This window comes from Pomacea canaliculata, linkage group LG5 (genome assembly GCF_003073045.1).
Source record: "Pomacea canaliculata isolate SZHN2017 linkage group LG5, ASM307304v1, whole genome shotgun sequence".
Lineage (NCBI taxonomy): Eukaryota > Metazoa > Mollusca > Gastropoda > Architaenioglossa > Ampullariidae > Pomacea > Pomacea canaliculata.
In genome coordinates, this window is record NC_037594.1 from 9114347 (window position 1) to 9135571 (window position 21225).

The 21225-nt window shown below is 46.9% G+C and overlaps 1 protein-coding gene across 8 annotated transcripts in view; it reads right to left on the reverse strand.

Annotated features, from left to right (window-relative positions):
• LOC112563615 (RNA-binding motif, single-stranded-interacting protein 3-like) overlaps positions 1-21225 on the reverse strand; it is a 141672-nt gene that overhangs the window by 101965 nt on the left and 18482 nt on the right. For 5 of the 8 annotated variants that reach the window (XR_003099081.1, XM_025237755.1, XM_025237753.1 and 2 more), the window contains exon 2: positions 18230-18430. Coding sequence is in view for 6 of the 8 variants with exons in the window: in XM_025237755.1 (XP_025093540.1) it covers positions 18230-18430 (201 nt within the window). In the remaining 2 variants the exon portion in view is untranslated. Of the gene's footprint in view, positions 1-2510; positions 2661-10796; positions 11397-18229; positions 18431-21005; positions 21104-21225 lie in introns of those variants that run through there. The other 3 variants (XM_025237754.1, XM_025237758.1, XM_025237767.1) reach the window with 3 other exon arrangements.

Here is a 21225-nt window from a genome sequence, read left to right on the forward strand (position 1 = left end):
AGCACACATCGTGACATCATCACACGCATCCCCGGCACGTGTGACGTCATGCAGTCCTCCACGCAGGTCGAGTGACACAGACTTCTTATCACGGTACCACGAACTGAACCACACTAACATTGCCCTCCCACCGTGACCCTGTCTCCAAGCTGATGACAGTCCATTAAGTCATCATCTTACTGCCGGCTGCTGACGACGGGCATCACAAGACTCATAAAGGGGGCGCAACCAAGGTTGTTAACTCGAGCAGACAAGCTGGCGAAGGCAACAGAACGACATGCGCTTACATTACCCAAACGCAAGCAGACATTACCAAATGTAAACAGACAGTTAAAAAACGCAAACAGACATCACAAAATGTAAACAGTCGCTGCTAACTGCAAACAGAACAGAACGGGTTCCGGCATGACAGAATGGAAACAAGCAGCAGACGTCTACTTCTTGCTGACGAATTATTTCCAGCCTGCTCACACCTCAGTGACTGTTCAGACAGCAGGGACACACAGTCGTAATCTGTGTTAGTATATAGTTTGTGTAGTTGCACGCCACAGATCCGCATACCTTTCTTCTTCGTTTTACTGTTAAAAATAGTTCTTGGAAAAACGGTTCCTTCAAAAAAAGGGAAATAACCGGTGGTTTTGCTTCCTTCTGCTGCCAGCGTGTTAGTTCCCCACAAGCTTTTTTATTGTGTTTACTGCGCTTTTAAGACATGGGGGTGTGGAGGAGGGAGGAGCCGAGAGGGTTTGTCAAGAGTGTGTGGCGCATGGCAACTAGGGAGCGTCCTTCTCTCTGTCTGTTTTGACCTGTTGTGCCACTTTTTTTTTTGTAACGCGCCCTCTCTCTCCCCCTCTGCATTTTTTTCATTTCCCACGCCATGGCTAACTGACTACCTTGGCAATGTCTCAACGAACATCATCATTCAGGCTGCCTGGGGAAGGATTTTTGTTTTCCCAAGTGACATCGCAGCTGCCATGCCTTGTCGAGAGTTTAAATCCTAACGCGCTCAGCTGTGACGTGACAGCTGGCAAGGATTACAAGAAAGTAACTGCTGCCCTCGGTCGGAGACTATGATCAGAATGAGGAAGCATAACGACGTGAATAATATTTAGTGACCCAAAGGTCATCCAGGTAGCGACTGTTTACTCCGACGAGAAAGTTCATGGGAGGCACAGGACTTGAGCTCATAAACACCCGGTGGTTGGTATGGCATGTGTGGGTACCTGAGGTGTTGTTGGGGTAAAGAATACATAAAGAATGAAAGTCTAAGCTAGGACACAAGACAGCAAGGGATTGATGGTTTGAGTACAGTCAATGTATGTTAATAACAGACTCTGTGTTGAAAGGTGGGAGATGGAGGGCAGATTAATTAATGGAATGAAACATCGAAGGACAAACTATTCATCGACTCTCCTCTTTCCCCTCAAGAAAACAACCCATCTTCGTCAGTCTGTTTACATCAATGCTAGTCTGATAATCTTTCGAAATTCCAGACTCAGTGGACCGTGAAGTCTCTTTAAAGACTGAGATTGCAGCTGTCAACTCTTTCACAATCACACAACTCTGTAGACATTCTCACAAACACTTGCTTGTTCTCATCAGACCTCTTCCCCTACCCATACCCCTCCACGACAGAACCCGTCCCTTCCAATCCCATAAAAAAGCTTGAAAGATTTACGATTCGCTTACATAATAGCCGCAAGAGGCTAAAAATACTACAGCTTGATATTTCGCTCGACAGATGGCGCCTTAGCTACGGGGATAGAAAATACACTTACATGCCGACATCATGACACAACAGGGCTTCCTTACAGACCACTCGCACAGCGCCCTCTGTGTTCGTACACAGTGACAAACACACAGCGCTATCTGGAGGCTGGCTAGACTATCAGGATTCCACAGCCACACATCGCACACCGCACAAGGCCCGCTTTCTTCTCTCTGTTATCACCACTGACGTCGAGAACGACGCTGCAGAGGTTCACGTGATAACGTGGGTTTGGAGACAGCCAGTCGACCGGATACTCCTTTTAAAGCTCGCCTTTCGGTTTCCTCTCTCTCAACAGCCGCGATTTCCTGCCAGCTCGTACACAGACCTGCATCCATCAGGTGCAGTGTGTTCTCGCCTCCTTCATCAGCAGCCACTGATTCTAACCTGCTCTTTCCCTCCCCTCCCCCCGTGTTTCTTTTTTGTTTTTTTTTTTTGTTTATTTGCGCAGATGATAACACAAAATTACCGTTCCTTCCGCAGCATCTTCATTTCTGGACCTTGCCGTATTAACTTTTATTTTGAGATGCACTAACTTTCCATCGACACGGCTCCCTCGAGCAGTGTGTCGAGTTACTGTCGGTCTAAAAATACTCGGCACCAGCATCCAGACCATCACCTGTATGGCAGAAGCATCACTTAACAAGTTCCTGTAAACTTTAGCATGCGCAGTGGCAGAGATGTTAGTCATGCACCGAGCAACAATCTTCCACAGACTTCTTCTAAACCAACAAAAGAAACTTACAGATTTCAGGAACAGGGGGTGTGGTTTCCTAGTCCAGTTGCACCAAAGGCCTGACAGACAGGAGGCTTACAGATCGAACACAGTGGAGGCTGCAGCCCCTTTTTTTACACTAGCTACAAGATGGCCAGCAAAGAACACCGGGTTGTGGCGTAGTGAAGGAAGGGAACTTTGCCCTGAAGGGGCTGCCACAAAGCGGCTGAAGGAATGGGTAGTGGGATGCAATTCTGGAAAGTGGATGCCACGCACGCACGCACACAAGAAGTCGTTGGCTCTGTGTGTATACAGAGCTGCCAGCTCCTGAGTTCAAACAACGCACGCTGCGCCGACTACGGACCTAAATACGCTCCCATTCCACTGACTTCTGCAGTCAGGCGAGTGGCTACTATCTACTTGCTTCAGGGACCATATATAGGGCGGGTTGGCTGCAGGTGTACCTGACCTAGTCAGCGTCGTAAACACCAGACTACATCATATTTCAGTCACCTCATCGCACCCGAGAGGAAACATTTTGTTAACAAAGACTCCACCCATAAATTGTTTTCTAAATATTCCCCACCCTGTCTGTAAGTGGATGATGTGTGTGTGAGCACGGTCAGATATAGAACGGATAACAAGTGTCGTAATCCCACATTCTTCTGTATGTTATCGCTTTTCGTTTGATTCAGTGCCTCAAATACAATGATCATTGCTTCGATTTCATCTCCTGACCCTTGTGACCCCAACCTTATGAATATTAAGTAGGTTCAGTGGTTACTGTTTCGGGATGAAGCACGACAGACAAAAGAGAGAATTTTCGCATTCTTCCTGTCTCGTCCTGTTCTCCCAACTCCTACGTCCGGTCCGGTCCACAGATCTCTTATCTTTCTCCTACAGTGGAGGCCACGTGCTCTTTAAATCTTAAACACAATGCCAACATTACACAGCTCTTCCAATAATTAATTCGAAACAATAGATACCTTTGCCCGCGTTACCACTCCTTTCTGTCTGCGCATGCGTGAGGCTGTTTGCGAGATGATGCGAGTCGCCGCATTTAATTAGGTTTTAAGAGGAAGTAATAACAATATACAAGGCCTTTTATCGGGATTAGTTATCTGGAGAATGGATGGAGGGGTAGGGAGCTAATTAGATTGTTGTCCACTGTTTCTGTTTGGAGTCGATTCTGCGAGGCAACAGCAGCAGCAAGATATTCGCGTGTCGATACACTCGGAAAGAGTCATCTACCCGCCGAGCATGCGCACTGGTGGTATGTGAGGGGATGTGTGAGTGTCAGGGATAGGGGTAGTGGAATAGGGGAGGAATAAAGTCGAGAATGCGTTATCACCCCTTCCGTCACTCACCCATTACCTCTCCTTTCCCATCGAATTTTCTTCTTCTGTTTTTTTTTTTTTAATGGAGGACTGGCGGGCAGAGGTGGCGCAACGGTTAGCGCTGTTAGCGCCTGTCACCAATACAGTGAAGGTTGGCTGCCCTGAGTTCATTTCTCGTCTCGGGCATGCTGTTCTTTCTCTGCACGTGGCATCTGTTTACAGAGCTGGCTGCCCTCCGCCAAGGACGGTCCCAGGCCCGGCTGAAAAAGGAGGAGGGTTGGGCGTGGGGCCAGCACCCCCACCCCGTAAAACAAATCCTTGCTACCAAAACATCGACAACAGTTAAGACTGTCGTCGATGGCCTATGCCCCAGGAGGGGCGAAGGGCCTAAAAAAAAAACTGGCGGGCAGAAGGTCAGATGCGACACTCAGACTCCCGAGAACAAGCGGAATGGATGCTGGATCCGGATACATTGCCATCGGTTTACTGCAGGTTAACCGCACAGTCCGGCACTGCGATCTGAAAGCCTTTGCGATTATTCACACCTAGAGATTTACCCAAACTCCACCTTCAAGACTTCAATAACAACCTGTCTACATCCCCCAAACCGTTGATGGAGGCCATTCTCCTCATGCCCCTACGCCATTACAGTTGATGTGACTGTATCTGACCATCCTCAGACATGCGCAGTATTCCCACTGCATGCCTGTAACCAATCAGTGGCTGTCTAGGATCAATAAGCAGATGTAAAGGGGCGGTAATTCTGTTCAGTGCTGAGTAGAAATCAATCGGCAGATGTGAAAGGGCGGTAACTCCGATGAACCCTGCGAACAAAATCGATCTGCAGAAGTCAAGGAATGTTCGACAGTGAGTGAATACTCTTGAGAGAACTTTCGTCCATTTCTAGCACAAAACCAATGTCGGGAAAAAAACAACGGTGAAAGGGAGACAACGTTTTGAAAAGCAAGGGGAGCTACTAACAATCATCAGCAGCCCACTTTTTTGGGTCACGTCTTCGATGGAGTCTCGCGAGACGATTTAACGAGATCAGGTGAAGCTAATGTCCCTTGTCTTGATGACACAATGCACAGACAGTACTACAGCTGAGGCGGCAATTGGTTGTCGTTCCTGTTATAAAGACAAATATTGTTTGTTACAATCAATCGCTAATAACAACGTCTAGAAATAGATGACAACTTCATTTTGACCTCCTCATATGATGTAGTGATGCAGCTTAGCGCAACAGGAAGACACAAAAATGGAAAAGAGAGGTTGATCATCCTGTGGAGTGAAGGAACAATGGATGACCAGAGCTGACCGTTACTGCCTTGTGTTGCTGTCTGACAGTCCATGAGATGCAATTCATTCATTGCCCGAAAACAAAGCCATCGTCAGGTGACGATACTAACAATGAACATGTCAATGGTGCTGACAGTATACTCCACACTGAAAACCGATAGCGTCTACGTACAACACATGACTTATACAAGAGGGAAGAACTCAGAGACCTAGGACACAGAAAGGCGATGAGATTTGAGAGTGAAATACAGTCCAGCCAGGCAGCTGATCATGATGATCAGTGCCTGTGCCGCTATGAACAGCTGTGAAGCGTGAAGAAGATGAGACTTTAGTATACGTTAAATAATTTGCGTTTTAGTAACATTTTAGTAATGCATTACCTCTCACTTTGCGGCGCCCTCCATTTCGAAAATACAAGATCGAATGCCGCTCACCATACAGTAACATTCAGTTTATTTAAAACTTTACGTTTACATTTATTTTATTCTTTTAAGAGTACTTAAAAAGATTTTTTTTTGAATTGGTGTATTTTTACTCAAGTAACATTAAAAAAATAATGAGCGTAAAACAAAGAGGAAGATAACAAAGGACAGAGATGTTTCCCGTCTTTTCGCTTTCACAATGCGAACATGTCGGTTGTGAGCGGCTCTTTGATTTCGATTTCATGTTTAGTCAGATGTGTCCGATTCTGATTCTGAAAGCTGTTATTCAGAAGATGACTCGATTTTTGTCTCCGGCAAAAAAAAAAAAAAAATCATTAAGATTTGTATATCTACAATGTGGTGCTTCAAGTCAAGAAAATGTTTTGTTCTTTGTAATGTCAATCATCGGCATTTAGCAGACCACGCTAACAATTATTATTCATATTAAAGTTTTTTTCTGACCCCCTTGGTGTGGCGTTTTCTTTTTAGTATCATAAATTTTTTTCTTTAGTTCGGTATACAACAAGTCTACTTTTGCAGTATATTTGCTTTTGATCAACCCCCAAACCTCCAGTAGTAGCAAGAGCTAAGCTGTTAATCAGTCTGCTCTGATCGTGAGTACTGGCTCTGAGTAAACATTTAAAACTCTAGACAGTGAACTGTTCATAGCAGCCATACCAGGGTCGCCTTCTAAAGAACGGAAATAGACCACGCATGCAGATAATCCCAAGTCAATGTTCACCCAAACAACAACAACAACAACAACATCAGCAACAACATCAAGAGAGAGAGAACGACTAGCATCCAACCATTTCCTGGCAGGAGAGACAGGAAGAGCCTCGCGCATGCGGGCAGCTTAAAGATCACGTGACAGGCTTTTTAAATCCCGCGTGACCTCCATCAGGTGATGCGCGGACATGCGTGTACATGCATGCTCACAGCACTCAGGCCAGGGTCACACCCTCCGACCTCGGACGATGTGATTCACCTGCTGCTGCAACTGCTGAGGGTGTTTACCCACCGAGGCTGACTCCGTGATGGCCGGAGCGCGTGGGAAGCAAGATGGAGGAGCTGGTCCTGTCACTGATGCGGCAATCAACCCTCTCGGACACACACGCAACCACAATCAGGGATCGCGTTTCAGTAACGAGCAGTGAAATAACATTGCATATTGACCAATATCTGTTGCCATAGCAAACTATATAAAATAAATGCATATCTTAATTGCTAGAAAATGGTTCTAGAAAAAAATTTTTGAGGGGGAGGAATGAGAGGGAGAGAGGAAAAAAATGGGCACGGGGCGTTGGCCGTGTTTAATAGCCATCCACAGTTGGGTAGCAGGCGATGTTTTTAGCCAGCACTTATTGTCTGGCGTTAATATTTGGTCTTGTCGCTCATGGATCCAGTATTTAAGCCCATTATTTGGAGGCTGTCCTTTTTAGTTGTTGGTTTTTTTTTAAGAGAAGTGCTGTTGGTGTTGAAGTAATGACAATAACGTATCTCGTTGCCCGTCTGCCGTTCGACGATTATCTAATGACCTGGTTATGTCGAAAGGTTTTGTGTTACTTATGACTTATAATCAACTTGTTCAGCCAACCTCGCCTCAGCCAAGTTCCGCTTGAGCGAACAGCTGACGGAATGAGTTAGAGTTGGTGGAGAAGCAGCTGACAAGAAATAAGCGTTGGTACGCAGGTAGTTGTGTAATATACCCACCCTGTGTAACATGTTGTAATGTAATGTACACACGTTGTGTAACGCAAATATTAATTGAATTTAATATCAACAATGTCTCAAACAGGTGGAAAATTTCCTGCTAGGACGCATTACAAAAAGTGGAATAGGCGAGGTATGAGGTTACTTAGGTATGAATTATTTGCGTGTGGAGGGGGAGATGGAGAGGCTGCGCTCCTGACCTCAGCGAATATCGAAGACCGAGTGAACTGTCGCCAGCTGCCATGAGACGAAGTGAATTACTTCTGCCGCCAGACCACGAGAATTACTTGTGTCAGTCTACCCAGCTCGCACTCACCCAGCACTAATGATGACAGGCCACCATCACTGCTGTACACGTCACGTGATCTGCCTGCTGCCACCCGAGACTTTGGATTCAATTACACATAAGACGTACAGAGATTCGGACATTGCCATTATGTCTCTGTAATGACAATACAATAATACAATACAATAATCCGATATGCTGTGAGGAGGTACGCCAGACGCATGCATATATATCTATTATAAATATATTCAAAGTGTCCCATGTGGAATAGTCTGCTTCAGTCTGAACATGTCTGTCTGATGGTTGAGGTGGGGGTGGTGTTTTACGCCGAGCCAGCGACTAAGGTTACATCACGGCCAGCCAGCGAGCCAGCCATGTAAACAGATGCCACTTACAGAGAAAGAGCAGTGTGCCCGTGACGAGAGCTGATCCCGGGACAACCAACCTTCGCTGTAGTGGAGACAGGCGCTGACTGTTGCAGGACCAGCTTGTGTGATGGTTGAGAGTCAGTTCCATTGCAGATCAAGTGTCACTTTTGGGTTCACCTTTAGAAGGTTCTCAGATAATCCCGACCTGTCGCAATGCGCAGTGATGCAAGACGTCCTTGTGCCAGAGACAAGGACCTTCAGACGTGACGTCCATCCAGTGACGTCCATCCGGTGACGTCCATCCAGTGACATTCTAGACGAGGTGGCTGCCGCGAGGTTTGGTTCCCTAACATTAGTTTTATAAACATTTGTATGCGTTACCCTTCTCCCCGTTTCTCTCTCTTTATCTCATAGCTTGCTGTTAATTGTGTTTCAACGTGTTTTGTCGATGTCATGCGTGTGTGCGCGCACGGTTTCTTTCACGTGTAACATAACGATCATTATCAGAAGTAAAAGAAAAACCTCAAAAATACTTCAGCTAAATTTCAGTTCGAACTATTTTAGATTCTTTTCTTCCACGGTTCCTTGTCTTCTCTGAGTACTCTAAAACAGAGGGTGGTGGGAGGTGAGAGGGGATATTGCGGTAAGTGACGGCGTAGGTGTTCCGCCAACAACAGACTGGGTATGCGTTAACCACCCCAAACCGCTTGCCTACCCCACCGTCCGACTATCGCAAAATGTTATCCGCTGGGTCAAGGATAGAGCCATAGATCTTGTCTCGTACACCCGACTTGCCCGCCACCCGTACAATCGTGACTCGAATCCACCGACGTCCGCATTGAAGCAGATTGTAAAGAACCTCTCCCTATCCACGCTGCACCCGAGGGGCCAGACCCCGTGAATAGTATCATTCGGGTATGTAAAGAAGCTTTCTCAGACAAGGTGTACCTTCTGCTCCCCAGCTGACCCCTCACACCTCAACAGGCCGCAGCAAAGTCCCGATATAGCGAACAGAGAATGTGGCGAGGGGAACGGTTAGATGTAGACCTCACTCGATTTCAGACGGTTTACATTCCAAACGGCAGTTAACAACACCGTCCGTTGAATGGGTTTGCACAAAGAACAAACGGGTGACAAGCTACCCACGAGTGCCGTCACCATCGCCACCCGACAAAAAAAAAAAAACCCCACCAAAAAACCAACACACACAAAAGACCACTGGCAGCAAAGGCAAACACAAAGAATAATATTTCAAGAAGAAAGGACTGAACAAACAAGTACGAGTGGAGACCAAGGGGAAGAAAAAAAAGGGGAGAAGGTTGGGTTTATTGAAACCTGCCCTCGAACCCTGGGAGAGAGTTTTCCGATATGTGGTTTTCATCTTGCCTGCACCACTTGGTTCTTACACAAATGTGTCAACGTTGTTGTGGTGTCTCTCTTCCATATCGTGACCCACCCCTGACTTCTCCTGTGACCCTACTCCCTCTTCTTTACGCGGCTGTCTGCTGTGATGGAGGTAGACAGCAACAGCAACACTTGTTGCTATCGGTGGGCTTACTGATCGCTCCGATGTTTCGGTCACCAATCCAGTGGGAGCACACTTCCTCTCAGATAAACATCAGGTTAGATAGTGAGTGTTGGTGTCAAGTGCCTGCACAAAGCAGGTTGGTAATTCGGTTAGCCACACCACCTCACTTGTAGCATTATGTAATATAGTAGCAGCTATTCAATTGGCTACAATAAGGCAGCAGCAACATTGCACCACCACCACTACCACCACCCACGACCTCAACAACAATTAAAAACAAGGCAAAACCCGAGAAGGCATGATATTGTGAACAGTCATGATAATCAGTGTCTCGGGACATCTGAGAGATTCGGCTCTTGTCTGGAGTAAGTGACGTTGAGCTGTCAGGATAAACAATGGCAGGGGGTGATTTATTACACTCCCACCCACCAACACCCACCTTCACCACAACCACCCCTTACAGTCTACGTGTGGTTCATTTGAATTAAGGATGTCTTGTCCGTGTATTATCTCTCATTAAGGCCTCTTTCAAATTTCAGGGACAGCGCCAAGATCATCAATATCCTTAATGTGTGTTGGGTGGGGGGATGTGGGCATGATGATGTTAGGGTTACTGAACTTGCCAGACATTATTTGACAGAGGGAAGAGATACCCAAAGGTTAGACCAACGGCGACTGAAGGCGTGCACATTAACCGGTTCGATACCCGTATTTCCTTCCCGTACTACCGCTAACCCCACTGTAGTGTGTGTGTGTGGGGGTGTTATTTAACTCCTAAAGGCAGAGAGTGAGAGAAGTTGGGTACCCCCCTCATAAGCTGGTTCCTAGAAAAGTGAGGAAACTCCAGTGTGACTGTGACGAACTACCTTAACTTTACTCGGCTTTTATGGGAATAAAATACACAGTTAAAGATGCTTCAGAGCAAGGAACGACACACACACGGTCCTCCAACATACACATACCCTATATGCAGTCAGCAAAGAACAGCGAACTTTGATGACACCTGGAAGATCAATCAAAGGTAACTGCTCGTCGATGTGTATATTTCTCTGGCATCAAACACGTGGCAGCACCCTCATAAAGCTGATAATAGTGAATTGTAACTCATCAACTTCGCTCCCCAGACAGATGCTGGACATCCATCTGAGACAAGCTTCAACTTGTACCTTACAGTAAGTTCCGGCAGTCTCACATCCACGCACACTGATCATACACACATATACGCGCCCACCACACACACACAGTGAGAGAATCAAGGTGTAGAGCCCCTGTTCACAAGATCATATACAAGGGGCAAGGGGCGGGGTGTGAGAGAGTCGAAAGGGTAGGAGACGAAGAAAGTCATGACCACGGTGGTGTGTACCTTGTTGGTGCTGGTGTAGTGCAGCCCTGCGGCCATGGGGAGGCTCATAGCGCCTGCGGAAGTAGCGGAGGAGGAAGAGGCGGTGAACATTCGGAAGGGGTTGGTCAGCACTCGCCTCTCACCTGCAGGTCTTCCTTGCGATGCCATAACCTGCCGCTCGACTCCTGATGACAACAACCCTCTGTTTACTGTCTCCCGACAAGACGCTCTGGTCAGGTGAGTAGTTCCCCTCGGCACTCTCCGCACACTCCGTCGGCAGGTGTAGCAGCCAAATACTACAACCCACAGGTGTAGTCGGCGGAAGTATAGCCGCAAGGAACGAAGTGTGTCGCGCACTAGTTCACTCCCTTGACCCTCCCCCACCTACAGTTTTTTTTTGTCTGTTTCCCACTCCGAGGCAAACGCAAACTGCTTGTAGTTGGTGGGTTATCCAAGGTCAGTTTGTAGGTCACTGTCGGGACACCCACCCACCGAGCTACAGCAGCAGTTGTTGTGTAAGTGCGGCGCGCAGACGAGATAGGTAAGTATCAATGAAACCTGTGGTGGTGTTGCACAGTTGCAAACCAGTGCGCCGTGGCTCCGATTCTCACCGCACACCACTCGCCCGACAGGCCACTTCACGTACAGCAAACCCGACACTCCAACAGCAACGAGGCGCCGAGGACCTGCCTGTGGTAGGCTTTGTCTGTGTGTGTGCACGCTTGCTTGCGTGCCCTGTATTCTCTGTCGCACTTTATACTGCTGGGACTGTCGTTTCGACAGGTTCGATAGTAAAACTCCCAAACGGGTTCAACCTCTCGCTGTATGCAGGTGTGTTGTTGGTGGGTTGCTGGAAGCACAACTGGCTTTTGTAACTCGACCCGCACCCCCTGTGTACATCTGGTATATACAAGCATACAGGTATATACATGCACGCTGCACGCACACGGGTACATATATACATACACATTGCAATAACAAAACATCAGATGGGAGAGGGGACACGCAGGCTGGGGGAAGGGAGTTGAAGGGGTAGATCGTAGATGAATATAGAAGCCTGCTGCACGACATTACAGTCATAACCTACATGAAACTGTGCTTCTATGATTTCCATGCCCTGCCCCCTCCCCTTCTCTCAACACGAAAGGCAAGCCCTCCCCTACCCCTTCCCGGTCCAACGTGCAGATATGTCGTTGACAAAGCGGTGTTATCTTTACCTACGTAACACGTGCTGCCCCGTGGTGGCGAGGGGCCTGACCTATGGCGTGTCTATTGTGTACACATGGATGCGTCTGCTCGGCCACATTCCCCGCGAGGTTTAAGCGCCGAACCTACCCTTGCCACCAGCCTCTCCCACCCACCCAAGCACGCATGGTACCCTTTTTGTCGGTTGACCGACTAAGCAAAGGGAAATAAAGCTAACATCACATAACCCAAAATATCTTGAGGACGACTTGTCAGAACAGCCATGGTGAATCTGGTATGTAGTACAGTCGACCCCCACGGCCTCAGAATCTACCCAGTATTTAACACCCGTGACAGGTGAGGAAATTTACGATGAAAACTGTTTAGGGTTTTTTTTATATCCATTGTTCTTCTGTTCTGTCTGCAACGGCAGAACTCGGGTGAGTTTGTAGATAAGGAAACATTTATTTATTGATTGAAGAAATGCTTATTTTTTTAAGATGAACTGTCCGGGTTTGATGCAGACTCAAGATATGTTCAGGTCACGTGACAGCCATGTGCGCTGTCTTCTGAGACGACCGGGGCATCGTGTCTGCAGGAAAAGGAACAAGGACGGGTTATTAACATGGCCGGGGCACGGGCACCACGTCTGCAGTTTCAGGAAGAACAAACAACGACGGCACATTAACACAGCCGGCATGCGCTCAACAGAGAGCTAATTGCCATCTGGCAAACTTCCAAGAATTTATTATCCTAAATGGGTTTCTGCTTAAAGCTGACACGGCGGGGGAAGACTGCGCATTTTAATGGTGGTAGGGGAAAATTGGGGTTTTATGCCGAGTCAGTTACTAAGGCAGTCAGCCCTGTAAACAGATGCCGCGTGTAGAGAAAGAACAGGGTGCTCGAGCGAGAGCTGAACCCAGGACAGCCAAGCCTCACTGTATTGGTGCCAGGCGCTAACCGTGGGGTACCGATAGGCTAATGCAGCTCAGTCAACACTAGTTTTACAAACTTTTATATTAGTAATTGACTTTTTTGGCGAATGTTTAGCCTAACCTGTTGGTTTAGTCAAATGGTAGTTTAGGTGATTTCTCATTGTGGAGTTGAAGAAAGAAACCGGATTTTCCAGAGAAAACCCTCGACGGGCTAGCCCTGCGAACAGAGAGCATTCCGAGACGAGATCTGAGCCTAGGACCTTTTCACTGCAGTGGTGACAAGCAAATATCTTATCCACTACATTACAAGATGTCCCTTGATGATACCAGTTCATATTCGGAGAGCTTACCCTCGGTTCCATGTTGTCACATACATCAGTCTTGGCCAATGCGTGCTGAAGTGGACAGGAACTGTACCACGGGTAACTAACGACAAACGATGATGAGTTGTATTCACGCGGCCAGTTGACATCCCAGTGTGTGGGAACTTCAGTCATGTGACAGGACTCAGGGGACCTCTCCGCAAACCATGGCAACCGACTTTCTTCCGTCTTGGACAAGCGTAGTGCTACAACCTTTGACCCAGGAACTACTTCCCTCCTGCAACGAGCATGCCAGCCTTAATTCCTTTCATAAGCTTGAGTTTCTCTCGCGTGTCTGAGAAATATCACTTACAGCAAACATTCTCTCGGTCTCGCTGTACCCTCGGGGTCGTACGCACTTAATAAAAAGGTGCTTCCTGCTTTCTCTACGGGTGTCTGGTGCGGTAGGCAGTGTGTTTGTGGCGTCGCTGATGCATTCGGCAGAGTGTGTGTTAGCCAGTATCTACAAGTCATTTCTACGAGGTCTGGTACTTTCAACACATCTTACACTTCACGAGGTTCGCTGATTTAAAATCAGGTCTGCTCGTTACCAAGGTAATGGGGTGGGGGCAATGGCAGAGGTTTATAATTGGCAGAGGGAGGTGGGTAGATGGGAGGGATGGGAGGCAGTGTGAATGGAGTGGAATGGAGGAGGGTTGGCGAGAAGAATGCGGTGGGGGTCAACGGGAGCAAGGCAAGGCCTCGTGGGATGTAGTGAGGAGGGGTAGCAGGACGTGTGTAATGGGGAGAAGGTAACAGCGGCAAGGCAGGCCATATGTAATAACGGAAAGTGGGGAGGTATGTCAGGACGTATGTCAGAAGGAGCAGAGTAAGGCGTATGGTAACGGTGGAGTCCCGTCCCGCGGGTCGTGACATTATTCTGACGCCAGTAAGATGCACTCATTGCGCCTGTTGTGTCACGTGTACAAGATGCACAGTTCTCAGTTCCTTTTCCTCTTCCTGACGCGGACACGATGCACAATTCTCTCTTGCTCCGGTATTCTGACAGACAACGACATACAAAAACTAACAATAATAGTGTTCCTGTGAACAACAGTCGGAAGGCTGTTCATTGGATGACAAAGGTACAGAGAACGTAGTCTCCACACAGATACAACATGTACGCCAACGCGCGCAAACACATGGTCACAAAGGCATGATGTCTCCTGCATGGGACTGAGGGACAGAGGTTACAAAAAACAACAGGAACAAACAAGAAGTGTCTGGCTCACTGTGATGGTTGATTGGTGTGATTGGAAAGTGCTTCCGCCTAGAGACGACTTCTGCACTACAGAGGTGATAGCGAAATGGCGGGTGGTGGTGGTGGGGGAGAGATTGGTGTTTTACGCCGAGACAGCAAGTGCCACGTGCAGAAAAGAACAGCGTGTCCTAGACGAGAGCTGAACCCAGGACAGCCAACCCACACAGGCGTTAGCCGTTGCGCAACAGAGCCACCGATAGCGAATGGGATCGAGGAAGCCAATGAACTCCAACTCGACTCCCACTTCCTAGCAACCAGTCACATGAGCAGATGTCACACTCGGAAAGCTTGTCGCGAGACGAGATCGAAACGCGGGACAGTTTTGTTCACAGTGACGAGCTGGTGAAGAACTGTTGTGACCCGCCATGATGTCTCATCGTGTGCCAGCTGCTTTAGCTCCCTGGGGCCAGGTGCAGAGAGGCGCTATCTGGCTGCTAGCGGCTAGCAATCAGCTACACCCCGAGGCTTTAATAAGGACTTCAGCTACCGTTAGCACCCAGCTATGCTCATCTGCGTACCCGATCTCCGAGCGTTAACCTCGCCAGGTCACGACCCCGCGGGTCTGAGGCTAATTCAGCCCCGCCGCCAAGTGGCCACTCCACACGCTCGACGCTGACAAGTGGCCAGCCAGCCAACAAACGCTGCATGGCAAAACTTGTACGCAAAAATAAAAAAAAAATGTATTACATACACCCTCACCCCACCATCACGACCACGTTGCCACAAAAAAAAAAAAAAAAAGCGAAAAAGGTACGACGCCGCCATAAACTGTTTGGGTCCGCGCGCTGTGTCACCAGTTGGCACGACATGACACGAGGTACGACCTTGCTGTGGAGGATAGTGTCGCAGGCAGTGGGCCACTTCGTTGCTGTATTTGCATTTCGATGGGGTTGCGCGTCGATACAAAGAGATAACTCGTGTAGATAACGTCGAAATAAACCCACGTAACGACATTTGTGTCCGAGGCGGTTTCAGCACGCGCGCGCAGAAGAGCGTCAAGGATTGCGTTTATCCTGCACGAATTACCTGCCGCTGGCGTGGCGGGCTCGCCCCTTGTGACACCCAGGTGACAGCTACGACACGCGAACGCCAATGAAACTCAGGCGCGTGAGTTACGCGTCCGCGCGCGATTAGGATCAATGGAGTTGAAGTTGTCGTTGGAATGAGTGACAGCACGTGCTGCACGGCATGTTGTGCTGCAACGAGGGGTTTGCTTGTCTCACTCGACCACGGCGGTAACGGATGAACGTAATAATACGACGTAGTTCGAGAACACGTTACGTTGTATGACGTACACGTGTTTCTGTAACACTATTACACAACATGGCGACAGCGTTTTGCTCTGACCACGTGCTTGAAGAGACTCAGAAGTGTCATGACATCCCTTTGTCCATCTCACCACCGACAACACTGTCGCAGTTGTAGAAGGTTTTAAAGGCCATTAGTAAGCGATCCTGGGTTTCTCGATTACATCAGCTTGAGAGTATGTCCTTGTCACATTACAGTCACACTCATGCGCTAAAATAAATGTGACATTACAGCGCAAAGTTTTATGTTTTTCTCGAACAGTCTTGTGTTACGACGAAGATCATTAAACTCAGAACCTTGTGGCGGTCACTGGTTTATTACAAACATTTTTGACACTCTGTACCTAAATGTTGTCTCCTTTGTGGGTGATCGTCTCACCGTCCTTTCACGAGTTTTGACTACTGCACGCCTGTTCGTCACAGACAAAGGTTTAAAGTAGAAATTTTTCAGAAACACAAGAAATGCAGAGTGTCAGCGTCTGATCAGTCCTATCGCTCATTCTGTGTGTGATGTTGGCTGCTGACCTGTACCCCAACCTCCCCACCACACCCCCAAGAGAAACAGAACTGCAGCATGAACACGACTTTTTTCTGCATACATTATTTGTTCAACCTCCGATGATATTTTCATAGCTACACACATCATAGTACGCGAGTGGTGACCGTGACCTCGAGCGTCCATCTTTTGCCTGATTGTTCTGTTCCCTGCCACCTCCTCCCTCGCTAACCCGCCAAGCGGGCGAGTAGACACAATATACAGTATATATATACACGTAATCACACACGCACACAGGACCACGAAGGCAGACCTCATCCATCACCCATGCACGCCCTCATTTGCTTAGATTTGCGAGGCAGGTGACAGAAGGTAAACACGGTTGTCAAAATAGTCGCGCGTGACGTCAGCCATGCACTGCGCAGTCTGACCACAGCGCAGTCTGTAACCGGAAGTAGGGGGGAGGAGGGCTGGATGATGCATTCTGCGTCTGCCTGCAGTTCTCTTAAGTTGACTACTTGAGGTCTGGGCGACCAAAGTGGCTAAAGACATGTCTGGGGACCAGAGACATGACATTCAGGGTGTACACGTTCCGTTGTACAGAAACTCGCCCGTACAGAAAATGAACACATACACAAACATTGCGGCAGTCAATTAAAGATTTTAAAACAAAACGGAAGTATAGAAAAATTTAGATAAATGAAGAAAAAAATGAGTATTTTAACAGTGACTGGGTGATAGAGGACAGCAGATTATGAACATAATCACACAATGCAGACTTTCTACAGACTATACTGTGGTTGGTGCACACACACACACGTATATCATTACTTTGAAGTACTTTGTTTTGTTTGGATTAGGTCTGCTGGCATTATGACAATCGGTCTGAACCAGTCTTGGTGTTGTGTTTTACTGTAAACCAATCCACTACCCGACCTCAGTGCACAATCAGATGCGTGTGCCGTGTGTCCATACAGCACGCTCGCTGGAGTACAGAGATGGTGCACAAACACACTGTACTACACTTTTTAAGGGGCCTGATAAATTAATGAGGGTCGTAAAAAAATACACGATTAACAACCATTAATGACGGTTTTCGACAGGGTGGAAAGGGAGTAACAGCAAGCCCTGGTGAGATCCGTCAAAAGGTCAAAACCTCGACATTAACGATCTAAGGGAAGCAACTCTTTCAAAGGCCAAAACGAAAGGCACGTGATTCTTTTTCACAATTCCCTGGATTTTTCCGAGTATTCAATTTAGCATCAGTCTTAATTTACACTTCTTTCTTTCACTATTTACAACAGCAGATATATTTAGTATTTTGTACATTTTTTGTGAACGAGCACACACACATATACATATACACATACACACATACACACACGCACACACACCAGGCCGGGGTCGCCATGGCGTAGCATCATCATCGTGGGTGTGTAGGTTGTGAACAAGGAATGAAGCCAATGATTCACTGCTTTCACTGTATGCCTCATCATTTCTTTTTTGCTCTCTCTGTGTCTCATTCTCTCTCGCTTTTTTCCATGAATTGTAGTTCAAATTTCTAAGTTAATTTCGAAGTAAAAAAAAGAAGACTGTTTTGAGAAAAAAAAAATACTGACAGTGAGAGTGCACATTTAAAAAAAAACTTGTTGCAGACTCATTAAGACAACGTGTGCTTTGAAACCATAAAAAGCCATGTGCTATCTGAATGACTTCATCAACAAGTCCAATGCGCCCTTGAAATTGTATGAAAATATCTTCCACCGAGATTCATCTTATGCAAAATTTGTTAGTTTGCGTGAACGTGTATTTAAGAAGAGTCTTGGAAAAAGCAAGGAAACAAACAAAAAAGCAAAATCAATGTTTATGTTATCATTCGCATTCATCATAAAGAACCAAAAGACTTACCCCTGAGGGTGACTGGGTGTAGCTCCCATAAGCCGCCGGGTTGACAGCAGCTGGGTACCGGACACCCATGGATGGAGCCGAGTATACAGTAGGTCCTGACCACATGGTGGCAGTCTGATTGGGGTACATGGTATGCACTGAGTTGGCAGTAGGGGACATAGTGTTGACTGTGGGTTTGTTCCCGTACCCGCCTTGTGTTTGCTGCAACCAATCATACGTCCACCATAATTCTGACACCATTCCAACAAGTTAAGGAACACGTTAAAAGTGTTGTACTACATATATACATCATTTAAACGCATGCAATTAAACGGGGAAAAAGGGTAAAATATGCCAAGAAAAAAAAAAAACAACCAAAACCAAAACCAAATATGTGAACCAAACTTCTACTTCAAACAGCCCGCAGTAGAATAAGCATGATTAAAAATAATTAATTACATCTTTTTGAATGACAACAAATATTTTCTATGATGGCTAAGAAAGTCAGTCTGTGGGAGACAAGAGAAGCAAATGGGTGAAGACTAGATGTGTCATCGGGGTTTGAAGGTGATGGATGAAGCACGATTATGAGATGGATGGACGCTTGTTGGGAGAAGCAAAGTCGCTGATTTTACATCTTGTTTAGCTGGGAATTGTTCTCTTTATTTAACAGTTCATTTTCTCCCCCTTTTATTTTACAAAATAAAATACTTTTCAATGTTGTAAGCATTCGTTTCTCGCGCAGGTGAGCGTGACACTTTATTTCTCATGGAGGGGAGAGAAGCGCTGTGTCACCATCGCCAGCGAAGTGTCTCACGTGCTGCGTGTGTCTGGAGCAGATGGCTGGAGACACGATCCCGTATAACAGGTCATCTACAAATCCTCACCAGCCCTATCAGGTGTGTCTGACAGACTGTTATACCTGTCGCACACCTGTCACAAAGTAGCACGGAGTTGCTGTCTCAGGTGTGCTCACACCGACACACTTGGTGACCCCCGGGGTTTGACAAAGGGTCGAAATGGACTTTAAGATCTCGTGTTAAATCTCGGTGAAGCTCGTGACCTGGTCACATATCCTCCGTCATTGTGCGGGGGAAGGCGCCGTAGTCTGGAAGTTAAAACACAACGCTGTCGGTTCGCGGCCAACCTTGTCTGTGGCTAGAAAATTCCTCCTGCTCTGTCTATTTTTTTTTTTTTCATTTACATTCAACTTTAATATATTATCACTTCTACATATCTGCTATGGATGTGATAGGATTTTAATTAATGGCAATGAGGAATCGTGGTTGTGGTGCTGGTCATCAGGTTCCTATTTCGTTGAACTCACACAGCAATACAGTCTCGCAATATTTGCCTTGCTGATACTGTGTCGGTATTAGTCTTATTATTCTTATTTCATCAAATAGTGCTCTTCCTTCCTCTATGAGCACCCACGAAATTTTCTAGCACCGTATTTTGTGTAAAAGTTGTGACAAGTGACAAAGGGTTGAAATGAAAAAGATCGGAGCCAGCAATTACTGGGTTTGGGACTGGGGTTTGGGTCGGTTAACTCACGGGAACATAATCTCGAGAATGTAAGGTCATAATTTTTACAGAATACAATTTTTCCGCTGAGCCAGTTTGCTCTTAATCAAAGGTGGGTGCGTCGGCGCGACAAAGCCCGTCCACCCGACACTCCAAGTGTGGCAACACCCGAGTGGGAGCGCGTTTTGCCCCCAGCAGATGAAGAACTCGTTAATCACGGACTGCCTACTTCTGACATCAGTGCCAATGCTGCAGCTGTGATACTGGGTGCTTTACCTTTTCACATCCCCACCCCCTCTTGAACATTTCACCTCACCGGTATCTCCTCATCCCTGATCAAGAGGAATGAAGGAAGCAAGGTGCACACCTGGTACCTGTACCTCTATCGTGTTATGAGGTTTAAAACGCTTACACAGGCGGATAATGTTTGATAATTAGTCATCATCATCATCATCATCATCATCATCATCATCAAAAAAAAAGTGCAAGAGGCACAAGTGTTGCATTCAGTACAAAGCAAAAGCACCTTACATTACACACATAAACAAATATTAATAACAATCACGTTTTACACAAAGTTTTGCAAAAAAGATGTTGACCCAGGACTGACGAATGTAAAGTGAAAGAAATTCTAAGCTTCATCAATTAACAACATAACATCAAATAAGAAATTTGTGCAATAACGTCGATAATGGTGACCACAAGGACAGTGAGGGAAACAGACCCTTGACTGTAAAGCTGAATGACGGACAGAAGCAGTCGGGAGCAGCACAAACATCAACAATGGCGTCAGTCTGGTGTCATAGGCGACACCAAGGTTTGCATGGACCACAAATGGAGTTCAGTTGGCAACAAGTGTAAAAGTGTACAAGACTTATGTGTAAAATATTCCAGTCCATGCACGTGTGGCCGTGAAACGCACGCAAACCCTTCCCTGCCCCTCCGCACACCATACTACACACATACGTACATATACGCGCGCACACACACACATCGCTTTTCAAACAAAATTAAATTCCTTGTTATTAAAAAACGAGTGATGCAAGTAACAAGACTTTCCTGTTATGAATAGCAACAACAGGCCAAACACACACACATCCATAAAAAACACGACGGAAGGAGCTAGGAGGGGATAATGCTGTACACCTTTCACAGTAACAAAGTGCAGTTATCGTGTATGGACTCGTTGGCTTGAAAACTTAGCGCTCGAGCGTTTGCAACACCTTTAAGCTACAAGTTTCGGCTGGCAGTGAATCGAGAAATGGCGGCTTACCTGGAGGTGGCTGCCTTCCCAGCTCATTTACCTTTCATTGAGCTCGGGCAGGCTGGACGCCAGGTATGAGTCCGTGCATAATGAAGGGACGAGATACGACACAGCTTGGTCTCATCCCTCCCTCCTCTCATTTACCTGGGTCCCCTACCCTTCCCACAAATAGACCCCCATCCTTTTCTCTCCGTGTTCTTCTTCCAGCCTCCCCACCCCCACATCCAGA